Source organism: Protopterus annectens, chromosome 2.part2 (assembly GCF_019279795.1).
Source record: "Protopterus annectens isolate FY-2018-M chromosome 2.part2, PAN1.0, whole genome shotgun sequence".
In the NCBI taxonomy this organism is placed as follows: domain Eukaryota; kingdom Metazoa; phylum Chordata; order Ceratodontiformes; family Protopteridae; genus Protopterus; species Protopterus annectens.
Window position 1 is genome coordinate 17083876 of NC_056730.1, and position 27086 is coordinate 17110961.

The 27086-nt window shown below is 41.8% G+C and overlaps 1 protein-coding gene across 1 annotated transcript in view; it reads right to left on the reverse strand.

The window, feature by feature from the left end:
* AP3B1 (adaptor related protein complex 3 subunit beta 1) overlaps positions 1-27086 on the reverse strand; it is a 2578902-nt gene that overhangs the window by 2400210 nt on the left and 151606 nt on the right. The window contains exons 3-4 of the mRNA XM_044063704.1: positions 22893-22967; positions 19518-19613 (exon numbers count right to left, since the gene is read on the reverse strand). Of these exons, the coding sequence (XP_043919639.1) occupies positions 19518-19613; positions 22893-22967 (171 nt within the window). The remainder of the gene's footprint in view (positions 1-19517; positions 19614-22892; positions 22968-27086) is intronic.

The window sequence follows — 27086 nt, forward strand, 5'->3', positions numbered from 1 at the left end:
GTGACCTGAAGAGGGGTGTGCACAAGAGATGACCTCACAATCTGACAGATTTAGAGCACGTTTGCAAGGAAGAGTGGGGAAAATACTGCCAAGTCAAGATATGCCATGCTGATAGACTCCTACCAAAAAGACTGAATGCTGTAATTAAATCAAAAGATGCTTCAACAATGTATTAGTTTAAGGATGTGCACCCTTATGCAACCAGTTTTTATTGCACTTTTTTTTTTTTTTTTTTTTTTTTTTTTTAATATATATATTTTTCCCCTAACAGACTTGGTTGTTTTTCAATTGAATTGTACAGGTTATAGGTCACATTAAAGGTGGGAAACGTTTTGAAATGATTTACTGTGGTCTCATTTTTTTATATCACAAAAACCTGGCATTTTAACAGGGGTGTGTAAACGTTTTATATCCACTGTATATGGTCACCTAAAAGGTACAGGTACAACATACAACTGGCCCTACCAAACAAAAAAGGAATGCTTGGTATGCCACATTTCTACATGTATAACATGATTACAAATGCTATTACAGTAATCAAAGTAAGTTTGTAACCTTTATGGGTCAGAATCTCGTATAACCACTTAAGTTATATTTTGACCTTACTTCATTTAAGTTATTAAGACCTTAAGAATTTAAAAGTTAAACCTTTTATAACTGAAAAACTACTCGTATTCCAAAAATTCCTAGTATCTTTAAATTTATATGAGTCTTAATCTTATCCAACCCATTAATATAAATCCAGACTTCAAGTTGAATAACACTGTTAGACTTATCCTACCTCCCACAAATTAAGACTCTGAGGATCACTGAATTTTTAAAATATAAACCATTTTCAGCAGAAAATATAAAGATAGAAACTGAACCTCCATAAAGGGCATACAGATATTCTAAACCAAATTTGTTATATATTAAAAAAATACATTTAATATTATTTTCTTACTGGCTAAATAATGATTCTGACCTTTCAAGCAAGGCATTATACAAATCTGTTAAATTAAATATTACAATCATTCCTCTCAAAAAGCTATTTTATATTCAATTTATGATATTAAATAATACATAGGAGTCCCACAATAAAATTCCATTAATTTCTATAAATGTGACACCATCTTGTAATCTTTGTGGAGATGCTACAGCAGATCTAGTTCATATATATTGAAGTTGTAAATACTCAAACTTAAACTGTAAATATAAATTTCAATTTCTAGGATATCAAAATTTCTACTGCAGATATCTTAGGATTTTGCATATTCATCCATCACATAAAAAAATCAATATTCCTTGACAATGTTTTTTTACACTAAAATTATTTTTAACTAAAAATTGGACAGAATAGAAAAAAGTCATAGACAAATGTCCAAGAGATGGCTATTAACTATATTAAGGTTTCCGAAATTGCTGTAAGTCACAAAAAACTTTCTCTAAACTCAGCTGACCATATGAAAAGAACGCTTTATTTCATTTTATAATTATTCAAGTTAAATATGAATTATTTTATATACAATAAATGTAATTATTCTTTTTTTAACTTTCAAGAACCTTTTCCTCTTTATTATGTCATTACACCTAAATGAACTTAAGTTGTATTCTAAATACTGTCATATATTACTAGGCATATGTTAATTTCTATGCATTTGTACATATTTTTGTTTTAGATTAGCCAATTAGTTTATTGTAAATGTTAATTTTTTTATTGTTGTTATTCTGTACTTTTTGCATCATTGTAAAATCAAATAAAAGTAATCTGGGGAAAAGATTCTAGAGAAAGCCCAGTACAAAGTATAATTAACTGATCAAATTACATTCAGTGCACATACTGTTATTTTATTCCTCAGATCAGACATGATGAGACTGAAGCAAACATTAAGCGATTCCATAAATCCTTCTCATCAAAAGGTTTACACATGATTATGCAGTCCGGATACGTAACTATACAAACAGCTTATTTTTGCTTTTGCCATGTTAAATGTTAGGACTATGTAATCATCCTGCCACTGTGAAAGTTTCAAATATTGTAAAATAATGAACTAAAAAACACAACTTACTTCAAAGCAGGCTAATTAAAAATTATTTATTTACCCTTTGTTGACAGAGTTACATACAGATAAGCAACTAATCTCTAGTGGTTACATTTTTCTGAGGAAGACTGGGGATCAAATGGAGGGTGCAGTCTACAAGGTCAGCATGACTAATTGATTATGTCAAACTCAGAGAACTTAATGTATAATGCTACAGCTCACTGCATACTAGCAACAATACTGCAACTTCAAAATTCTGCATATCATTAACAAAGTACTTTATGATAACCCTTAAACTCCTTTATGTAGCTGAAAACAAGACATTTGTCAATTAAGAGAAAGTAAAGCTATGGGAAGACTTTTCTCACTGTCAAACTAAAAACTGCAATCAAAACTACAAACGTCTACTGACGCTGATATACTTATGTGCATAACAATAATAGTAGAAACCCCATTTAATAACAATGTTTTACTACATGGTTTAGTTTTAATTTGGAGTCTCTGTTTAACTTTTTAATTCAGCATAAAGGCAAAAGTTGTATATGTGAAAGAATGCTATTCTCAATAATTATTTATTTTTTTGATGCAGTCAGTGTTTAGTGTGGATGCATTTGTACCAGTGTATGGAAAAGACTTTGTGCAGAAGTAATTAGGGAGATGACTAGTCAGCAATTTTATTTGCCCATTTTACAATTATATACAGTGTAAGTGGTTGTGTATTCCTTATAGATATATTTGCTAAAGTAGTTGACATTCACAATATCGAAAGAAATACATCACACAACCAATCAATTCCTCAAGTGACCAAATAATACGAGATCAAACAAGGAAACTAAATTAGTTTCTCTTTCCAATCACTAAACCACATCCCATGACATATCTGACAACTCTGCAGTCTGCGGCTACCTCCCCCATTCATACAGTCCAAGAAGGAATCACTTCAAGATATACCTTTTGAGCCTGAAGAGCATGCACACACGGGCAACTCTGCAGTCTATGGTTACCTCCCCACCTATACAGTCTAAGATGGAATCAGTACTGCAAAACTAAAACAAGGATATACCTTTTCAGCCTGAATTGCAGGGTCAGTCCACCCAGGCATTCTAAACATATGTGTTATGATAGTGAAGCTTTAACATTAGGAGCGTAACTTAGTAATTCCAGCATGCTAATAATACTGACTGTCTAGGCCTTGTCCCCCCCCCCCCCCAAGCTCATGCAGTAATCTTGACTGTCCACTAGACAGTATACACTTAATTCAGATACTTCCTAATCTCTGTGATTAAAAACAACCCTCGAGCAACCCTTTAAGTGTTGTTTGCCTTACCTTTGTATCACTTGAGCCCCCCCTGTTTATTTGCATCTCTACAGATTCTCCTTCATTACTAACATATCTCTCTACTCTAATCTGGGCACAAACTGGCTAGTAATAAGCAAGTCAATGTGAAGACACACTTCCAACCTTAATAAACTTCGCTTTCTCATCTCTCCTTCACTTTACAGGTAGAGTTTGTATTATTACTCGGCCCCTATTAGGTCTTCACTGATAGTTTTCCACTGCTTGCCTCTCTCGATTTGTCTGGTTTCTGCCTGCTCAGTTTGCCCTTCAGGCTCACTCCGCTCCCCTCCCTGCCCCCAATTCCCTCCCACTCTCAGTCGTCCTACCTTTATACTTTTCTAACTCCTCCCACACCCATTTTCATCCAATCAACCCACTTCCCCCACAGCATTCTAATCCTCTCAAATTTCCTAACCTCTCCCTTACTCACACTATACTCCCTACCTCCAATAATCACCAATAAGTATTCTTCCTTCCACCCACTTACTCCCTGCTCTCAAACTATTCTCCCTAATGTTCGCTCATTATTCCCACTGCCCACACTCCTACCTCAGCCTACTAATCTCTACCACCCCATCTCACATTTACTTCTACACATCTCTCATTCTGCATCATGCTCCATCACCCCACCTGTTTTCTCACATCAGCCTTCCTCATATCCCTCCTTTTCCCCCTTCTTTACCTTGCTATCCTCCCTAGCTCCTCACATTCTTTTCTACTACATATTACTTCTACTTCTCAATCACCCCTTCATTCCTTCAACTCCATATCCCATGAAATATACCCTCTAAATACAACTCTCTTCTATAAATTTAAGCTCCCTCCAGTACCTCTCTCTGCTAACCCACTTCATTTCACTGGCAATAGAAGACCTTTCCTAAACTACACTCCTAACTTACCCTCCCCATTGAACATGATCACCCATCTTTTACACCTAGTCTCTCTCTCTCTCTCTCTCTATTTCTGGTGACATCCATCCCAATCCAGGTCCCTCTGTCTCCACCAACATCTGCTCCTCAACAATCACCACAATCATCCTCCTCCAAAACCATCCACCTAGTTACAATCAATACCCAACGTACTTGTAATAAAAATACCCAAATAACATGCCTGGCTGTCGCATAACCATCCTGCCATATTAACGGTCTCAGAAACCTGTCTCAAACCTCACATCAAAGATACTGAAATTCTTCCCCCTGACTACTAAATCATACAGAATGACAGATCTAATAAGAAAGGAGGAGGAGTAGACCTAATTTACTCCTCTTGTCTAAGTGCCATTCCATATACTAACCCCATTCCTAAATTTTCTCTTGCTGAACTATCTGTAGCCTTCCTAAAATCAACAAACATAAATCTTTATGTATTGCTGCCATCTATATTCCCCCTGGTGATAGCATCCCTATCCTTGAAGGCATTCTCTCATGGTTCTCTTCCAATATCAAAAAGGAAACATTCATCCTTAGCAATGTAAACATCAACCAGGCCACCATCTCTTCACAATCTCAAAGTTAAACAATTAATCTCTAACTTCTCCCAGCTAATAAACTACCCTACCAGACCCAGTAAAGACAGCTCTTCTGATTGGATCTTAGCAACTCATCCCAACCTAATCTCAAACAGCGGAATTATACCTGATCCCCTTAGCGACTACTTACCAGCCTATGCCCTCCAGTGTGCCTCTTCTGTCTAAATACATCAACACATTCAAACTCAATCTCACCAATTTCAATCCACAGACTTTTTCCCAATGTCTGGAAAAAATGAACTGTGCCCCTTTAAAGACTCTGCCTCTGGACAGTGCAACTAATTACTTCATCAAAACCTTCCTAGACTTACTAAACAGCCTAGTCCCTCTTAGAAGAAACAGAATAAAAGCCAAAACCGTTTCTTGGCTATCTAAAGAAACCAGAAAAATAATGCACCTCAGAGACAAATGTTGGAAGCAATACCAAAAACACAAGTTAACAAACTCTCTAATCGAATTCAAACAACTCTGCAACTCAGTGAAGAAACTTGTAACTAAAGACCATAAGACTACTTACTCCAAATTCCAATCTGAACATAATTCTAACCCCCTGGAATTGCACTGCCTCTCTTCTAAACCTTGGTAGAAAAGACTATCCATGCCCTAACCCAAACTCCCCAGACCATGAAACTGCATCTAATTTCAACACCTTTTTTGTTGACTGCATAGCCAAGCTAACAACAAACTTTCTCATCTTCTCTCCCTCTCATAGTCCCCCATCCACTGCTTTTCCCTCTTTCCTCCCTCTCATAGTCCCCCATCTATTGCTTTTCCCTCTAACACTCCACCTTTCAGTCTTAAACTTATCCCCATCAACAACATAAAAAACTCCTCCTTAAACTAAAGCCTTGCTCCTATGCTCCTGATAACCTGCCTCCATCCTTAAGATAGCTGCAGACAGCATTGCCCTTCCCATTTTCATTCTTATCAATAGGTCCTCCCAAATAGCCTATGTCCCCTCACTAGGAAAGAAAGCTTTTGTCACCTTTCTCCACAAAGGCAGCACGAATACAGACACTACTAACTTCCATCCTATAGCTATTCTCTCACCTCTTTCTAAAATCCTCTAAAAGTGCAATCACCAGCTCTTGTCATACCTAACACACAGTCATCTTCTTCACCTACACAACATGGTTTCAGGCTAAGCCAAAGCACTACCACTGCTCTTCTGTCCTTCCTTGACACCATTAATAGTGCTCGAGACTCTGGGAATATTGTATCCACCCTTTATTCAGATCTCGCCAAAGCCCATGACACTGTCTCGCATCCTCTACACTTACCTCAACTTCCCTGCCTTAATTTCTCTCCTTCCTCCATAGCCTGGTTTACAAGCTCTCTTCTCCAATAGACAACAAGCTGTTAAATTGATAAATTCCACTTCATCCTTTCTCAACAACTCCTCTGGCATCCCCCAGGGCTCTATTCTTGGCCCCTTACTTTTCAATATTTTCATTTATAACTTTTGCAAATCCTTAAATAATGCTACATTGATCCTGTATGCTGAAGATTCCACAATCATCTGCACAGCAAACTCTTCCTCCAAACTCCTTCAAAAAACCCAATCCGAAACCTGGATGCCAGTAAGGATACCTCCGTAAAAAACTTCTCCAAAGCCAACTTCATGCTACTCTAGTCAGAAGTGACAAACCTCATGACACCCATGCAGACGGGAACTGAAAGTTCGACTGCTGAATCCTACACTAAGGCACTGTATGAGCACATCCATGCATGCATGAATCATCGTGCCATCCCAAACAGAACCAAAAAAAAAAGGAAGCCAATCTGGTGGTCCCCTGCCATAAAACTTTACTTTACAAAAGGAAGAAACTGTTGCAAAAAGGAAAATCCCAGGATGCAAAAAACTCCCTTACCAGCCTCCGTAAGAAGCTGAGATCCCTCATAAAATCGTCCAAAGCTAGTTACGAAAATAAAATTGCCAAAGATTCCAAAGACAACCACAAGGCATTCTATAGCTATGTCAAGAATCTAAATGGCAATGCTCAGATCTGCTCTGAGCTACAAAAGAATGGCATTAAATATACTGATTCCAAGGATATTGCCAATATCCTGGCAGATCGATTCATTGCCAACTTCAGCCCCCCTCTCAATCCCTAAAGGGTCCATCTCAATACCAAAAGATTGCCAAATAATGGCCACACAGGTAAAAACCGCACTCTCAAGCTAAGAATGCAGCATCCGTGGGACCAGACGACATCCCGTGCCGTGTACTACATGAACTACAAAATTAAGTGGCACCTCACCTAAGTGTCATGTTTAATCATAGCCTCACCTCAGGCTTCGTGCCCACCGAGTGGTGCATAGCTACAGATATCCCATTTCACAAGGGGGGATCCACCGTGGATCCTGGGAACTACCGCCCCATCAGTCTGACGAGCCTGATCTGCAAGGCTATGGAACGTATTGTCATGGAACTTATAAACAAAGACATTGGTAACCTTCAAACACTGGACCCCACCCAGTATGGGTTCGTGAAGGGCTGATCTGGTCTCCTGAACCTGACCGACAACCTCAAAGGAGTATCCAGGGCTGTGAACGAGGGTAAGGCGGTCCACACAGCCTATCTGGACCTCGCCAAGGCCTTTGACACCATCCCCCACTCTAGAATCATAGATAAACCTACTAAGCTGGGCATTAATCCCTATGTCACTCGAAGGGTTGCCAACTGGCTTACTGATAGAACCCACATTGTAAAAGTAGCAGACTTCAAATCCAGCTCCAGACAAGTGACAAGTGGAGTACCTCAGGGTTCAGTCCTGTGACCGCTCTTGTTTGGCATCTACTTCTCTGAAGTACAGGCCAACACTAAGGGACTCTGGCTAACAAAGCTTACAGATGACTGCAAAATGGGAGCCATTACTGAATCCCCAAATGATGTGGATATTCTACAAAAGGGCCTTACAGAAACAGATGCTTGGTGCCAGAGCCATGGGCTCAAGCTCAATGCCAAGAAATGTATAGTTATCCTCTTTGCGAAAAAACACGTACTCGTGAATTACCACATAGGTGGCAGTAAACTAAACAACAAAAGTGTGATAAGAGACTTAGGGACACAGGTGGACAGTGGTCTCACCTTTGATAACCACATCGCCACAACAGTCAGGAAATCCTTCCATGTGGTACACCTCATCACTAAGGGATTTTCATCCTGAAAAAAGGAGGTCATTGTCCCACTGCACTCATCCCTCATTAGACCCATTATAGAATACAACGCCCCATTTGGTATGTACCTCTCAAGATGTCTGCAACAACCGGAAAGGCCGCAGAAATACCTCACTAAAAGAATCACAGGCCTAAAGCAAATGGCCTATGGTAACAGTCTAAATAAACACCAGCTATACTCTGTCGCATATCGTCTACTCAGAGGCGATCTCTGCTTGACATACAAGGCCATGTCATACCCAGAGCTGTTGGACATGCTACACTTAAAGAAATCCCAATCCCTCAGAGCCACACGCTTCAGGGATCTAAACCTTGTTATCACAATAAACAAAACATGCTAGAGGGATAGGTTCCTGACCCAGAGACTCCCCAGACTTTGGAATAGACTGCCCATACCTCTTTGGCCCTCTTCAAAAGAACCTTGACGACTGGATGGGAGATAGTAAATTCAACCCAGGGATCACATCAGTCGCCCTGCTAGATAGGGGTCCAGGGAAGTAAATAGTGTGGGAAGAAATAGCCAAGGAATTTTTATGGCTAGGCTTGTCTAGGCCCTAGGGCCGATAGCGTAGTACCAACCTATGAACCTAAGCAACCATCTCTCTCTCAACGCTACCAAAACAAAAATCATGATATTCTCTGTCAAGAAATTTCACCATAGACAAAAGCTCCTTTGAAATAAAAAGCCACAATAACACTCTAATCGATAGTGTACCTCACACCAAACTACTCGGAGTCACCACTGATGAACATTTAAAATTCGATATCCACATCCACAATATTATCAAAAAACCCCCCCCAAAAACTAGGTCTGCTGTACAGACAAAATCTCTATCTAACCGCTTCCAGCAGACATACTCTAGCCCTCCCTCCTACCTGCTCCCCTTTCTTATGTATGGTGCTCCTCTACTGAGTAATCTCCAACTTAGCCTAAAAGATGAACGGGAAGCTGCTATAACACAGTCTGTAAATTTGCTGCAGGCTCAAATACTCCACCCATCACTGCCATTCCCTCCACTCCCTAAACTGGCTTGAGCTTTCTAATTACCTAAAATTCATACAACTCACCACTGCTCTCAAACTCATTTTCCAACCCTCCATCTGCCCCTCTCTTTCATTTATCTTAACATCTTACCTCCCCAGTCATATTCTTAGACCTGAAAACCAAAACCTCCTTAAAATCTATAAACCCCTATGCCCTCCTGGTCAATTACTTCTATCACACTCCTTAGCTAAACTATGGAATTCTCTCCCCCCTCCCTCCACTGTACTCACAACCACTCTAATTTCAAATCTCTCCTTCACTCTTACCTTACCTCAAACTGGGACTGTTCCTGCTCCTTCCCACTTAAATTACATTGTCTTTCAAACTTCCCTTCAATCTCATCTACTATCAGTTCTGATCATGAACATTATTGTTAGAACAAACACTAAAACTTGTATAAACATTTTATGACTTGTGCTTTGAATTTCTCTATATTACTTTTGACTTTATATTTTAACATTTGTGTTTTTAAATGTGTATTCCCTGATTTTGTATTTGCATTTTAAATTGTATATTTATGCTTTTGTATACTATATACTCCATATTGTACTTATTATATTCTGTTAACTGCTTCTGGAGCTTTTCTCCCTTGGCTTCCACTGAAAATGGGCTCTGCCTGGCCCAGTGGACTTCCCTGGTCATCAAACTATAAATAAATAAAATAAATATTTACTTACACATCAGAATCTCACATACAATTATACCATGCTTTTCAGTATTTTATGTGGAAGGCTTTGGCTCCCCCCACCCCCATGACATACGGATTCTATCACCAGACCCCCTTAACTTGTATATAATAACTTCACAGTCACACAAAAGCAACCCAAACGAAAATGCCACTGCAGTGCAAAAGTTAACTGATCACGTGTCAACTACAGCACACGTCAATGAAATGAGCTTTAAATGAAAAAGAACAGCTCCTATGGCTGTTAACAAAATGAAGCATTGCCATTACAAAATGAAACACTATATATATATATATATATATATATATATATATAATATATATATATATATATATATATATAAAATATACAAATGAAAAATTGAAGTAGATTACTAGTTTCCAGGTATCACTTAATGCAAAGGTATGCAGAAGCATCTGCTCATAGAGGGTGATCACTTGAAGACTAAATAGCACTACAATTAGCTAAAGCAGCTGCCAATCAATCTCAACCATGGGAAAAAACTATCAGCCAACGGCTATACAGCTACACTCCTGCCCTTGCTCAGAACAAACTCACACTTACTACCAGATCCGTCACTAACACTCATAGCATCTAAAAGGCCTTGAAAGAAATGCTACTAAACTTCAGAATCTACTCCTGCCAAAATACCAACTAAAACACTGACTCTGGTCCTTCAACCCGTGCTACTTTATCTACTAATCTTTCACTCTCTCCCTTTGACCCTTTCTATTCATTCTAATCTTCCACCTTCGCCTCCCTCTTCCCTTCTCCCCTCCACCTAAATGCTTACTAGTATTCTTTACCAGGAGATGCTTCCTCTCTCCACTTTCTATCTACTACTCTTGCACCTTATCCTGCTAGGCTAAACTACACTGGTTTGCCTATTTCCCCCTACTGTTCTCCCATGTCTCTCAAACTCAACTTCCTACACAACATACTTTTTACTCTTCTCTACATGTTGAACGAACAGCTTATGTACTTGTAGGTATTATATTATCTTAGAACTTAAGCTTACACTGTTACATTTGTCTTTGGTTGTAACAACCTTTTTGTTAGCCATATGTTTGTCTGTACACAAGTTTTTACTAATATATGTTATACCAATTTTAGAATGTTTCACTCTTGTCTTGCAATTTGTTATATGTAATATTGTATCTTACTGTGAAGTTTTTCTCCCCGGGTCTCCGCTAAAAATGGGGTCTAGCTCAGTCGGTCATACCCAGTTAACAAATGTCAAATAAATAAAAAAAACGAAGGAAGCTCCTGTTGTCTTAAAAATTACACTGGAGAAATGCCAAAGTAATGAAGTTCACCAAGCACCTCTTATTCTTAAAAGGACTGCATGGAGGTAGAAAAGTAAAACAAAGCCACTGCATTCCTCCAAAAGCACTGATATTTCATCTACTTCACACACAGAATGTGCTTACTTCCCAAATGGCTGAAGCAGCTGTCAATCAATTCCAACCCGGTTGGGGGGGGCAAAGGAAGTTACTGTCCTCTAAAAAAAAAAGCCACAGCTTACAAAGTAATGAAAAAAATTCACCTACCACACCTCTTATCCTTAAAATGACTGGAGGAAGGTAGAAAGTTAAAACAAAATCCACACATTCCCTACAAATCACTTGTATTTCCTTTGCTTCAAAGTGGACAAATATTTGAACACTAAGCTGCTTCCTGATTGGCTGAAACAACTATCAATTCCAACGAGGAAGAAAAGAACAGTAAACAAATGCCTTACATTTGCAATCACCAACAATGAGCAAAAGATTTGCCTTTACATGGGACCTCGGCCCCACACCCCCAGAACTTAAACTAAATCCAGGATCGCTCAAACCCACAGAAGGAAAAGAAAGGAATTAAGTTGTGAAGGTCTCAGATGCTTATGTGAACAAGAAGTTTGTATGTGTGTGCTTGTTTTGTGGTTACAGAATAGGATGTTTAATCTATATCTGTGTATTTATGTCTCAGTGTACCAGATGGTGACTGCAGGTATGGGGGTTTATTGGCAGGTTATTTAACATTGGGATTGAGGAAGTTTTTCCTTTTCTACACTGTTGTATAATCTCTTAGTTAGTATGCAAAAAGTAGCAGGTAAGTGTAGATGCATGAGGGGCTTGATCCCAGCAAAGTACTTGTATTAGTATTTTTGTCTTCTTACAATATTTTCTGCAGTTGATGACCAGGAATACAGTCGTTTATGAATACATTCCAAAATTGTGACAATCCACAATATTGACATTTAGTATATTAAACCTGTTCAACTGAAACTCAGCTGCATGAAACTACACAGCAGGCTCTACAACAGGTACTACAAAGGGGTAAAAGTAGCAGTCTTTCAACATTCAAGCACGTAACAAAATGGGAGTCAACCAAATTGTGTTGAATAATCTAGTTTCGACCAAAAGCATGTTTTACATTTGTAACCAATGCCACATTACATATATAATATATGCATGCGCACACAGACACACACATACACTGATATACACAATACATACACAAACACAAGACACACAAGTGGTAAGGCTGCATTTCACTGTGCTTCATTCTTCAATTCAGTTCACTGCATGGGCACCACCGTGTCTTCCCATGGTTCTTTGCTAGGACATACAGTTTCCCAATGGCAAGGGTGAAGGCTTACAGGTATGTGTGTCACATGTGGGTGGGTCTATGTCCATCCTACAATGTGTTTGCACTCTGAGATACATTTCATTGTCTTGTGCCCACTATGGCTAAGAACAGGCTTCTAGCTCCCCATGTCTCTGGCCTTCATTGAGCATGCAAATGAAGACTGAATGAATGGTATAATATTCTGCTGCAAAGATGGAGAGAAGGTATACTATTAACTTCTTATTTGTGCATATATATATATATACAATACAAACCCACAGGAGAAGTAGGGAACGGAAGGTAAATAGTAAGAGTAAGCAAAGGAAGATCATACTATGCAGGAGCAGTACAGATCAAAAGAAATGGAGTTGGGCAGAAAAAAAGTAACCTATGTATAAAAAGTGGAGGTATTTGGAAAAGGCAGAAAACACACGTGCAGTGTCATGTTAAGGAAGATGCTGTTCAAGTGAAACCACTTACTCTTAGCTATAAAACTTCAGTTTCCAAATTTCAGCTTGGCACATGGCTACAACCAGCATCTTACCACCACATAAGGGATATACTGCACTGTTTTTTCTAATATAATACATGGAATATCCTATCACATGTTGATACAGAGACAAAAATAGTTCTGCTACAATGAAGTTTGTATGGAAGAAGAAGTTATGTACTCACCATAACGTTCGATGTATGTAGTCCATCTCGCCTCACATTCTTACCCTTGGGTTTGTAGCCGAACCTCGGCTCCGACTCTGCCATATTCTAGCTCGAAGTCTTCAATTGGCTCGTGGCTAAGGGGTATCCCATACTGCAATGCGCCCATCCCAAATCTTGTTTGCTGCAAGCTCACATACACACACACAAACACGCTGAAAGGAAGAACCAACCCAACAAAAATGGATACCGAAACCAGAGACTAAACCTCTAGGTCCTCCAGAAGGGGGTAAGGTGGGTGGGTTAGTAAGAATGTGAGGCGAGATGGACTACATACATCGAACGTTATGGTGAGTACATAACTTCTTGATGCTATGTAGTCCAATCTCGCCTACATTCTTACCCTTGGGACAGCATCCCTAGCACCTAAACCTTGGGTGGCTCATTGGAAAATACTCTTGAGCACTGTGGAACCAAAGGAAGATCTGCCTCTAGATATCGGATCCAATTTGTAGTGACTGATAAAGGTGTGAGGCGATAACCATGTGGCTGCAACAAAATATCATCCATAGACACTAGCCTGAAAAGCAGTAGACGTAGACAATGATCTTGTAGAATAAGCCTTCACTTTAAAGAGTAATTCCTTGCCATTTGAAGTATAAATGAAGGAAATGCAACTAGAAATCCATCTGGACAGAGTTACTTTAGAAACTGGAGCCCCAAGTCTATTGTCTGAGAACGAGACAAAGAGTTGATCTGATATCCTAATATCTATAGTTCTTTGTAAATAGAAACACAATTGTCTGTGAACATCTAGCTAATGAGACTTAAATTCTGCCCTGTTAGAGAATTCAGGGAAAAATACAGGCTGCTCAATGGACTGGTTGAGGTTGACAACCGAAGCAACCTTAAGCATAACGGAAGGATTAGGTCTTGGAGAAACCTTATCCTTGTGAAATACCAAGTAAGGGGGCAGAACCGATAAAGCTTGGAGTTTAGAGACCCGCCTAGCCGAAGTGATGGCTATCAAAAAGATTGGTTTCCAAGACAAAAATTTAATGTCACAAGTTGCTGCAGGCTCAAAAGGAGGCGAAGTAAGCCACTGTAACACAAAATTGAGGTCCCATGGCATTACAGGATCAAAGACTGGAGGTCGAAGTAGCATAGTCCCTTTCAGAAAAGCCCTACAAAGTCTATGCGCCATTAGACTGGGTTCATTAGCAACATGAAAAGTAGAAATGGCTGCCAACTGCACTTTGATAGCTGCCACAGCTGATCCCTGGCTGAACAGTTGAGAAAGAAATTCTAAAACTGACGAAATGGGAGCTGTATAGGGATCAATCTGCCTTTCATGAGCCCAAATGGAGAATCTCTTCCACTTACTGGAATAAATCTTCCTAGAAGAAGGCTTGTGGGAAGACAGAATATGAACCACCTCCGGAGAAAAATCATGAAGCCTGACTAGGGACAGATGGAATAGGATCATCCATGCTGTCAACTTGAGGGTCTGAATGGAGGGATGGAACTGCCCTGACATACGAGTCAACAGATCTGGCTCTGGGTCCAGAATCCACGGATCGCCCATTAGATAAAGGTGGAGAAAAGGAAACCAAATCTGATGAGGCCAGTGTGGTGCAATCAGTATCATCTTGCTTCCCAAGGACTGTGCTTTCTGAATAACCTTCATTATTAGGGGGACTGGCGGGAAGGCATAGAGAAGACTGGTGGGCCAATCGTGAACTAGTGTCCCTGGGTGCCTCCCCCTTCGAGGGAATAAGGGTGAAGTAGTTGTTGCATTTGGCATTGAGGGGGCTGGCAAACAGATTACAGCAAGGCTGACCCCCATCTGCGGAAAATCCGCTCCGCCACTTATTCGTTCAGGGAAAACTCGTGAGACATCAGAATAGCTTTGCTCAGCCTGTCGGCAATCACGTTGGACTTCCCCGGTATGTGCATTGCCACTAGAAAGAGTCGGGAAGATGCTGCCCACTGCCACACTCGAAGTGCCTCTCTGCAAAGGGGATACGACCTGGTTCCTCCCCGTTTGTTCAGATACCATACCACTGACATATTGTCTGAGTGGACTGCAATTGCCCCATGAGGAAGAAAGCCCTGAAGTGCTTGCAACGCTAACAGCACCACTCATCTCTAAGACATTGATATGCAAAATGGGTCTCGTGCTCTTGCCATGTGCCTTGGACTGTCCTGCCGAGATAATGCCCCCCCCAACCTGATCTGGGAGGCATCCGTGGTCACCATGGCAACTGGAGAAGGAAGAACGAAAGGCATGCCCGCATTGAGATTGCTGGTCTGAAGCCACCAGCGCAGATTCTGCTTGCACTTACCTGTAATCAGAATAAGAAAGGAGAGCGAGAGATGCCGTAGAGACCATTGGGCAAAAAGTAGCCACTGAAGAAGCCTCACGTGTAGTCTCGCAAGAGGAACTAGCATAATCATGGCAGCCATAGTCCTTAATAACTTGAGGACCACTTTTGCCTTGATCTTCTTCAATGGTAGCAAAGCGTAGATCTACTGCTGAAAAACCTGAATTCTCTCTTCTGGTAGGAAGGCCCTCATGAGCACCGTGTCTAATTCGGTGCCGATAAAGGTAACACGCTGAGAGGGCAACAAGGCAGACTTTTCCCAATTCAGACTAATTCCCAGATTTTCGCACAGTGCAATAGCGGCGTCCCTGGTCTGTAGCAGTAGGTGCCTGGTGGTGGCAGACAGGAGCCAGTCGTCCAGGTACGGAAACACTTGGAATCCCTGACGTCTCAAGTGAGCCGTTACCACTGCCATGCATTTGGTGAACACCCTGGGGGCTGTGATGAGACCAAAGGGCAGGGCGTGAAACTGAAAATGACTGGCTCAAGCCGGAAGCGCAAGTGACTTCTGGATGCCCTGTCCATCTTGATATGGTAGCAAGCATCCTTGAGGTCGATGGAGCACATCCACACATCTTTCCCTAATAAAGGGAGAATTGACTGTAACGTGACCATGCAGAACTTGGACTTCTCTACATGAAGGTTCAAACAGCTGAGATCCAAGTTGGGTCTCAGGTCCCCTGTTCTTTTCAGCACCAAAAAGAATCTGGAGTAAGTCCCTAATCCTACTTGGTCTGAGGGGACAGGCTGGATGGCTCCCTTTGACAGCAACTTTTGTACTTCTAAAGTTGCGGAATCCCTTTGACTGGGTGGAACGCCTGGGATTCTTTTGTTTGGAGGGGGATAAGAAAGAAGGGGAATAGGATAACCTCTGGAAATTATCTCTAATACCCACTCATCTTGGGTGATCTCGCCAGGCTTCTGGGTATTGAGAAATGCAACCCCTGACTGGCTCCAGAGATGCACAGTCGAGCCTCCCCTCAGGAGCGCTGGTAAGGAGAACCACAAAAGGAACTGTGATCCCCCTGGTTACGCGGGCCTCCTCTGCCTCTAGGGTGGCATCTACCTGAATTTCCACCCCCCTCCTCTGCCTCTGGAGGGGCAATCACTCTGTGCATCGTGAAAAAACCTCTGTGACTTGCTGAACCACATTTTTCCACCCTACTGGCCCTTGGGGTAAGGTCTAGAAGGCATGGAAAAACAGACTCCCACGGCAGACAGGGTTTTTCCTTCCTGCTCACACCTAGTGAGAGTGTCCTTCACCTTGGTTCCAAATAAGGATGAACCATCAAAGGGGGCATTGGTGAAAGTAGACTTGAAAGCCTATGCGAAGTTGCACAAGCGCATCCAGAAGTGTCTCTTAAGACAGACTCCGGAACCCGCAGCCCTGCTCGCTCCATCGGGTGCATACGAGATCAGCCTCATGGAGGAGTTGGTAATGGAATTTAGGGTGGACATCTGAGCACTGACCTTTTGAACCACAGCATCAGAAACGTTACCCTGTAGAGAATTGCCCAGCTCTTTTAGGGGATCTCTCTGGAGCTGTGTAAAATGCGACAAACAGTTCAGCGACCGCAGTGTAAAGGCCGCTGAGGAAATCATACATTTCCCATACCTGTCGATGGCCCTAGACTCCTTGTTAGGGGGATGGACGGTAGATGAAGTTTCAGCAAGTTCCTTTCTTGGTGGCTGCTGCCACCACCATGGCATCTACTGGAATGCCTTTTGTACGAAAATCCTTGCCTGGAGGAGCGGACAAAAACTTGTTGGGTCTCCTAGGGACCGGTTCCACAGTGTCTGGAGTTTCCCCACACCTTCCGACAAAAGAGATCCAGTTCGTGGAACGGGGGACACACGAGGCAGAGGGTTGAGACCCGAAGGCCTTCAGGAACACAGACTCCTCCTCAGAAAGGGATTTGGAGGGCCAGTCGCCTCTCTGCCATAAGATTTCCAGGATATCTGAGAAAGAGATATCTTCAGAAGACGAATTGGGGGACCCTTCTGACTCCTCAAGGTCTGTGTCAGACGTGAAAGACTCATCTTGGGAGTCAACGTGCTTCCTCTTGCACACTCTCTTTCTGGTGGGGTCCTCAGGCAAAAACTCCAGGGAGACCTCAGAAAGTTGGAGACCAGTCATGGAGGTATCCTAAGGCTTTGGGTCTCTGCTGTCCATGGATAGAGGGTGATTATAGACCGATACCTGTGCTGGAGGGGGCAGAGTGTCAGTGCCGTAAGATGCAGCTGACGACCTGGTCAGCACGCTCCTCATGACCTCGAAAGCTGAACCCCCCCCCCCCTCCCGGCTCCAAAGGTTGGCTGACCATGGAAGATACGGTAGTAGGCCTTGAAGCCGAAGAGATGAGGTCCGAAGCCGATATCGGACCCAAGCTCATCTGAGCCGAAGCACCGAGAGGAAGGCTAGGAGCCAAAGAAGATCGATCTGAAACCTCCCTCTCGGGTCCGACCAGTGAACCAAGAATCCTGGACCCAGTGGACGGTGCCGATGGGGTAAGAACGGAGATCGGAGCAGAGAGGCCAGAGGGGGCTACTGGAACCGACCCCACGGCATCTGACGGAACCGATAGCTCTGGCTCCAAAAGCCGAGAAAGGCTCAGAGGAGGAACAGCCAAAGAGGAGGGGAGGATGGGCTCCGGGGCTGACTGGGCAGGAACCGAAAACAATTTAGCCAGCACCGATGACTGGAGCAGTTTCTGCACCACTCTATCGACATCGTCATCAGAGAAGGTCCGAGAGGACCTAGAGGATAAGGTCTGCGATCTGGATCTCCCTACATAGTGAGACCTATGAGACGGAGAAACCGGTCGAGGAACTGGAGACCGGCTCTGAACTAGAATCTCTGTCACTGGCTCCGAGATGCTGGGAATAGATGTCGACATAGTCGGTGTACTGCCTTCTGTCGGCACCGAAGCCAATGGAGCCGAAGAAGCAACAGTAATTTTAGCGATTTTCTCTGGCGGCTCCGAGGAAAATGACAGAGCTGGAGAGCGCTTTTTTGAAGATTTTTTCTCAGATTTCTTGTCTGGTTTGGAAGGAGAGGATCTGGAACTAGAAGACTTCTCCAAGTCTTCTTCAAAGGAAGGTTTCAGTAGTCCTTTTAAGATAAGCTTGTTCTTCCTCTCTTGCAGTACACAGGGACTGAAAGCGTGGCAGAATAAGCAGGATTCCTGGAGATGAACAGCACCCAAGCAGTACACGCACACTGAGTTCCCATCCGTTAATGACATCTTGTAACTACATTTTACACACTTTTTATAGCCCGAAGGCCTGTGTTCTTTGGGATCTTTAGACATCCTGACAAGAAAACTCCACACACCACACAGAGGAAATGGAACACCTTTGCACCAAAAAACACACACAGAAGGCGTGGGAAACTAGAGCCTCTAACTGAAATGGCCTAGACCACGGACAACCACAAGGAGAACTAGGTCCTCTAATTTAAATGGGCCTAGTCCAAGAAACAAGAGGCTAACACCAAATAAAACAACAAAACACCAACAAATAGGAAACTACCACTGACAGAAGGGAAAACAAGGTCCTCTAACTGAAAAAACTGGCCTAGCCCGAGGAGATAAGGGGCGAACGGGATCCCAAAAAGCCAACGGAACTGGCCACACAACCAGCAGAACACACACAAGATAGCTATGAAAATAGCTTTTTGGTCAACAAATTGTTTGAATTTAAAAGAAGAATTATACTTAGCCACGGCCAAGAGCGAGACCACGTCTGAGCGTAACGAGCAGCAAATGATATCTGGGATGGGTGCGTTGCAGTATGGGATACCTCTTAGCCACGAGCCAATTGAAGACTTCGAGCTAGAGTATGGCCGAGTCGGAGCCGAGGTTCGTCTCTGAACCCAAGGGAAAGAATGTAGGCAAGATTGGATACATAACATCACTTATTTTTTGTACTACTGTCTAATAATACATTTTAAAGATGCATTATTTTGGGAGAGAAAGAAACAGGCCATTTTAGTCTAATTCCTATTTGTGTTGAAGAGCAAAGTCATGGCTCTATTTGTCATATCCAAAACAGCCAAGAACACTAACCTTCAAAGCACGCTGAAAAGTGCTGATGGAAAGAAGAGCAAGATCTTGCTGTTCCTCTGCATAGCGAACCAAGTAAACATAAACCAACTTTTTGATCTAAAGAAAAAGACAATGTTTATTACAGATATATCACTAGAACACAGCCATATTTTCTATTAAGTATAAACTTTTCTCCAAGCAATATTTAACAGTAGTCAATATTTATTCACTCCATCCCAGACATCAATTCAGGAAGACACACTGATCAAGAAAATGTCACAATAATTCAATGTAATTGTTTTAGCTTTCACCCTCAGAAAAAGCTTACTTACTTATCCTCCACCTCCAAGCATGAATTAAGTCCCTCACTTTTGGATGTACAATATACTACAAACAGAAGTAAACTTTCTTGTCAAGAAACAGAATGCGGCACACTTTCACTGCCACATCAGTCCATCTGGTCCAGACACCTGGCAGTAGCCTGCTGACCTACACTTCTGTAAACCCTCTGGTAGTGGCACTATTAGGCAATATAGTTTTAGCGTATGTCATATAAAATGAACAACTAAAATGGAAGATGAAAATGCATAATGACCTTATGTGTTTAGGAATACTGATAACAAGTGATTTCTATATATCGCCTACAGGACAATAAAAAGAACAAACGTACAACAATGGAAAGTTACTATCAAATGTAGCTTCTAATATTCTCCAGGGACATCACTGGTACACCTGTAAAGCAATATGAAACCATGCTCACTGAAAAAGTCAATCACTGGACCACATACATCTCCTCTCAAATAATGTAGAGAGACACCATTTCAGTAATGTACCACTCTGTTTTGCCATATCTGTTCTAGACATGGCCAAATTCCTGGTGATAATTTCAAACTCACAAAACAGACAAGAACTGTACTCCCCTCAACACTGGCCATACAAGTAACCATATGTTGCTCACCACAGCTGAATAAGCTGAAGGGGATGCAGCTATAAAGACAAATGTGATGTCCAACTGCTTTAAGACTCAGTCTACCCCACAGAAGAGCCTACATCCTATTCTCAATCTATACAGGAGTAACTACAGGGCCTATTTATCTTATGATGTCCACTTACACAAACTGCACTTATATCAGCTAACGAGGGAGCAGGGGAGCGTTCTTATCTCCAGTTGCTAAGTATCCAAGGTGATATTTGATAAGGCAGGTGCAATGTCAAAACTTCCTGCATGAGACAGGCATAAGTTATGAAATGTTGGGTACTTGCCCTACCACAAGGAATGAAGAATTTGCATAACGAATTTTACAGTGACAGCTGGATGGATTAGCTAACAAAGATGCATCATCTGCAGCCATGAAGGACTGTACTACAGCCTACCTACAGTACATCCCCCAAATAAATACCAGGTTATATGCAACCATACCAGAACTAAGCAAATCAGTCAGATGTACAGGGAGAACAAGGGCAGAAAAAAGAAGCATCAATTTAAAAGGGGCAAAACAAAAATGCAACAGCCCCTTCTCGATAGGTTTATGCAGGTCTTGCATCCATTCTTGAGAATAAGATAACAGCAGTAAACTTTGGGTTATTAAATCTATTTATGCCTGTTTCAAGTCAACAAGCTCTAATTATTAAAACAAGTATATACAACATACATTATTACATTCTTTGGTGGTCCCAGAAAAAAACAGTATTTTGATATGTCTAATTCAAACTATTAGAGAAAACCTATGTTAACAGAGACTGCACTTACATGCCATCAAAAAAATAAAATGTACAAGCTTTTTCAAGTTCAGCAGTTGGGCTCAAGTTCCACTTCAAACACAGATACATTGTGGATAACTTAAAGGATCCAGAAAATGCCTGCAAGTCTTTTAAACAGCACCTTGTAAATATTGGTACTTGCATAATGAAGACAGTAAAAAGAAATCAAAGGTTATCCCTCATCATTTGTTTGTTGTAACAAACTCAGAGCACACAGTGCCTGGGTTCACAGGACTATGATTTTCTATTCAAAATCATTCATACCTCAAGACCGGCTCTAAAAAAATGGTTCTCTTATGCTTCTCTAATTATGCACGGACTTCGGCAGCAGCATTTCTCTTTCTAGTTAAGGAACAGTGCATAACAATATTAAATCACAGAAGGTTGCAAAACAGTCAATTTGTTCCTGTTCTGCTTTAGATTAGTACCAATCAATGCTGGCCACGAGAGGCCTAGGCATTGTCAAACTGCAGGTGTGCTATGAAAGCCTCCTCTCCTTGAAACTACCCAGTGACCAGAAATGGGAGCACTCAGAGCTCCGTGACTAGACCATTCTCTTGATAGTTATCTCCATTCTGTGTTATGGCACTCCCTGCTGTGAAACTAATCAGAATGGGGCTGTATTAGGCTTGAACAACACAAGCACATCTCACACTGCAGGCTGTTTAATTAAGCCATCAATACTAGTGCATCAAACTTCATGACTTATTGGTTAAACCTTTGATTATTCACTTTCTGTACTGCTGGCTCCTTACCAGGTCACTATTTGTACCTTTTGCCATCCTGTGACATGCAATGAATATTCCTGCATTCTGTCCTGTGGATACACGTGTGCTTGCTAAAATCAAAAATGTGTGGGTCACCATTTTCAAACCACAGAACACAGTTTATTTCCCCTTGAGCAGCCAAGCTCGTCTTTAACACAAAAAGCACCATACAGTACTCCCTGCAGCGTTTCTAACAAACCTACCTACCTCCAAAACAAAATCCTGATGCATGTAGGTTGTGGGAGTAAAGTAGTAAACACACATGGGACAGTAAACACAAATTAATGCACTAACCTTGATAAGACTAAAGCCTCTTGTGTACAGTATTTTTAACAGTAGAACACTAAAACAGACTACAAATACAACCAATTATCCAACACAGAATATAAAGCATCAAAACAACCCTATTTCAAATGTAACTTGTCAGATTTGAACTTAATGAGAATTACCTTATGCAGGAAAATATAAATGAACAGTCAGTACAAAACTCTTCTTATGCTCTTTTTTTCAAACACTGCGCAAAGTCATATCCAAAATCAGTTATTATGAAAATGCATGCATGATATTAGATTTTTCTTTTAATTCTCCTACCTCTGCTCCTCTATGGGAGCACATGCATGGTGTTTAATACAGCCATGCAGGAAACGGGAGTGCATGTTCCCTTATGCCACCACCAGTGACTTCTTGAAGTACACAGCTCAAAGCATGTATCTGCATGAACCACCCCTCAAGAAAAAGAGAGTCAAGCAATGGCATCTTATTTCACCCTCCTGCAAGGTGGTCCACTGGCCACTGAGTTGACAGATTCAGGATACCAGTTGCACGGACACCTTGCCTCTGCACCAATAAAATAATGCAGTATACATACCTCTATGTTTTTGCTGGCAACATTCTTCACAACTGCTGGAAACAATTCAGAGGCATTTTTCCCAGTTGCAATCATCTACAAATAAAGTAAAACCAAAAAAGTTTACAGAACTGGACCACAAAGAAAACAAGCGACTTAGTTAAAAAGTCACTAAGTTGCAAATTATATATCCCAAACTGCACAATTCACAATGACCAATAAAAATCTACCTACCAGCAATCTAGCTATGTGTTTGTTTAGAATAAAATACATGCCGTATGTTTTAATATGAAACTCAAAAATGCATGCCCCGCCGTTTTAATACAAACTCCACACAAGAGAGACTCACTTTTCACAGCAGTCTTTGTTGTTAATTGTAACAACACAGCAAAAGCCTAATCTCCCCATGGCATACATTTCTTAATAATTAATGTATGTATGGCCACTGCAGGGTCACCCATCTGTGACTGTAAAGTAGCGGCCTGCAGAAGAGGCAAAGGCTGACTGGAAAATGTCTTCCTTTTGTCACTGGAGGAAAGAAGAACCAAGGAACTGGTTAGCTATTCCATGGTAAAGCCAAGAAAGAAGCTGAAACCCAAGTAATGATGATCTGCAACAGATGGTAAAAAAAAAAAAAAAAAAAAAAAAAAAAAATAGTATTACAAAGTAATTAATAAAAATCAGAGCAAATCTTGGAGAATTAGAAGTTATGTACTTACCATAACTTGGCATCTGTGTTGTCCATTTTCATTCTTCCTCACTGATGAGTTATGGATCCGACCCTCTGATCACATTTGGACGCATTTCCAAGACTTGGATCAGAGTCACAAGCTCCTCCCTCTACCCATAATGCTTTACACAACTCCCAACTCCTCAGATCGAGTTTGCTGCCTTACTGCCCACTAGACTATAGAGACAGAACTGACACAAGAAAGGCCTGAGGCTCAAACCATGGAACATGAAGGTTCCCTTATCATCCAAAGATCCTTCTAGGAGTGACAATGCCAGGGAATGACTGGGAGGCAAGGTAAGGAAGAATAAAAATTCCAACGTTTTTTGGGAATAAATCAGTAAAATACAATCAGTAATCTATTTGGCCAAATTAATTTTGGAAACTGATTGATCCAAGAGGTTAGGGGAAAAGGATACAAACAGCTGATCAGACTGTTTTGTTCTGTGAAGGTAAAAACATGGTTGCCTATGGACGCAGCATATATTTGCCTTTATCAGTAAAATTCGGGAAGAAAACTGGTAAGTGTATTGATTAATTAATGCTAGTCTCCGTGGCCACTTTAGGCATAAAGGAAGGATTAGTTCATAAAGATACCTTATCCTTATGAAAGGTGAGGTAAGGAGGCCTTATCCTTATGAAAGGTGAGGTAAGAAGGCCTAGTTGATAAGGCCTGAAGTTCAGAAATTCTTTTAGCTGAAGTAATAGTTACCAACAGGACAGACTTCCAAGAAAGACACTTCAAGTCAAAATTATTTGCTGGTTCAAAGGGTTTCTGAGTTAACCCCTGGAGGACCACCATGAAGGCACAAGGGGTATTAGGATCTTTTACTGGAGGTCTAAAAAGAAAGATACCTTTCATAAATGCTTTACATAATCTGGAAGCTGACAGAGAGAGGGATTGGTTTCCTGCATGAAAATTGGATATTGTGGCTAGGTAAAGTTTAGAAAAGCTAGCTCCTTCTTTGAAAAGAGTACTGAGTAAAAGATGAATGGCTGAAATAGGAGCTCAGAAGGGGTCAATGTTTTCTTTAGAAGCCCATACTGAAAATCTTTTCCATTTGCTTTAGTGGAAGCCTTCCGGGAAGCCAAAATAATGCTACGGACTGGGGAAGTGAGTCTGGACCATCTTACTATCAGTGGAATCAGAGAAACCATACGCTCAGCTTGAGGGCGTGGAGATTGCGATACTGAAATTGTGACGGATGAAATATGAGGTCCTGCCTGAGTTCCAGTATCCATGGAGGATATCTAAAATGAGACCAGAGAAAGGGGAACCACACCTGACGAGGCCAGAAGGGGACAATGAGTATGGCTGAGCTCACTTGCTTTCTGTAGAAACCTCTGGATCAAAGGAAGAGGGTGATAAGCATACAGGAGACTTGGGGGACAATCCTGAATCAAAGCATCCCTCAGTGACTCAAATGGAGGGGGGATCAGAGCGAAATACTTGCTGCACTTGTTGTTGAGGGGAGAGGGAAATAAGTTGCAGCAAGCTTGGCCCCACCAGCTGAAAATCATGTTTGCCACTGACTGACTGATGGACCCCTTGTGAGGAATCAGAATGGACCTGCTGAGTCTGTCTGCCAGCACGTTAGTTTTCCCAGTATGCGCACTGCAATTAGAAAGTCATCTGAAGAGATAGCCAATTCCCAGACCCTCATGGCCTCTCTGCCCAATGGGTAGGAGAGGGTTCCTCCTTGTTTGTTGATGTACCAGACTACTGACATGTCAGTAAGGATCGCCACAGGGAGAACATCCTGAAAGCCTTGCAACATTAGAAGGACTGCTCTCATCTTAAGGACACTGATATGGAGCTTGGTCTCTGAGGGGGACCACATGCCTTGGACCATCTTTCTCATGTAATGCCCCCATACTCCAACTGGGAAGCTTCTGTGGTCCCTGTGGCTAATGGGGGGGGGGCAGAACTGCCTGCCCAAAAACAGGTCATCTGACTGTATCCACCACTGAATATGACGTCTGCAAACTGGGGTGAGTTTGATGGGAACAGACAGAGGCTGCTAAAGAATTGACCACTGTGCCGCTACGGTCCACTGGAGGAAATCTTGCTAGAGGAACTAGAAGAATAGCTGCTGACAATGATCCAAGAGCCTGCAACACTAATCCTGCAGGACAGGATGGAATACACAAGTCCCTCACCTGATTTCTCAGAGATATGATGCGATGAAGAGGTAATGAAGCCACTTGATTTGTCATACCCAGTTGAGTTCTTATGAATTCTAGGTTTTGTACAGGAGTCAAGCTGGATTTGGCAAGATTTATTGTGATGCCTAGGGAGTTGGCTGTATGAAGAAAGTAGTCCCTGGCATGAAGATGATACCTTGCTGGGGAGGTGAGAAGCCAATCGTCTAGATAGGGAAGCACCTGGAATCCTATGAGCCTCAGGTGAGCTGCTATGACTGCCATACATTTGGTGAATACTAGGGGGGGGGGGGGCTGTGGCGAATCCAAAGGGAAGTGCACTGAACTGGTAGTGATTGGCTCCCAGCCAAAAGCACAGGTGTCTCCTGCAGTGCCTGTCTACTTTAATGTGATAGTACATATCCTGGAGATCTACAGAGCACATCTAATCATCCCTGTGCAGTAGAGGCAGGATGGACTGGCCCTTAACCATTTGAAACTGACTTCTTTACATACTGATCAAGATGGATTAGAATTGTTCTTGGGTCCTCTGCTTTCTTCAGTATAAAAAAAAAAGCGTGAATAAGTTCTGAATCTTATTTGTTCAGCTGGGACCTTTTAGATGACTCTTTTGTAGTAGCTTTTGAACTTCTTGCACTGCGGACTCCCCTCTGACTGGGTAGAATGTCAGAGAGTTTCTTCTTGGATCTTGGAGGTGGAAGGGAAAATGGAATGGAATAACCTCTGGATATTATACTTATCATACAATTGTTGTATGTAATGTTTATCCAGGTGTCTGGGTGCAAAGAAAGATGACCCCCGATTGCCTCCAGAGATGAGCAGTCGGGCATCACTTCAGGAGCACTGACAGGGATGGTCAGAGAAGGAATCTCTGAAGCCCTGACTCTGCAGACCCCCTCTGCCTCTAGGGTGGTATCCATCATCGAAATCTCCTCCTCCTCCTCTCTGTCTCTGGAGGAAATGTCCCATGCAGAACCTGAAAAGGCCCTTGAGATTTCCAGAACAAAGCTTTCTTCCCCTCCTTGTTGGTTTTCAGAAAAGCTCCTCGGAGGGGCAGAAAACTTGATTCCCACAGAAGATTGGGTCTTACCTCCCTGCTCACTGTGGGTAAGCATTTCTTTTCACTGATGGCCGAAACAAAGAAGAACCATCAAAGAAGGCATTAATGAGGGATGCCTTAAAGGGTTCCGCAAAGTCACATAGGCTCATCCAGGCATGTCTCCTTACGGCTATGCCTGAATCGGCTGCTCATGAGGTACCCTCTGTCGTATGGGAGATCGGCCTCATAGAAGAACTGCAATGGATGATACAGCAGCTAGATG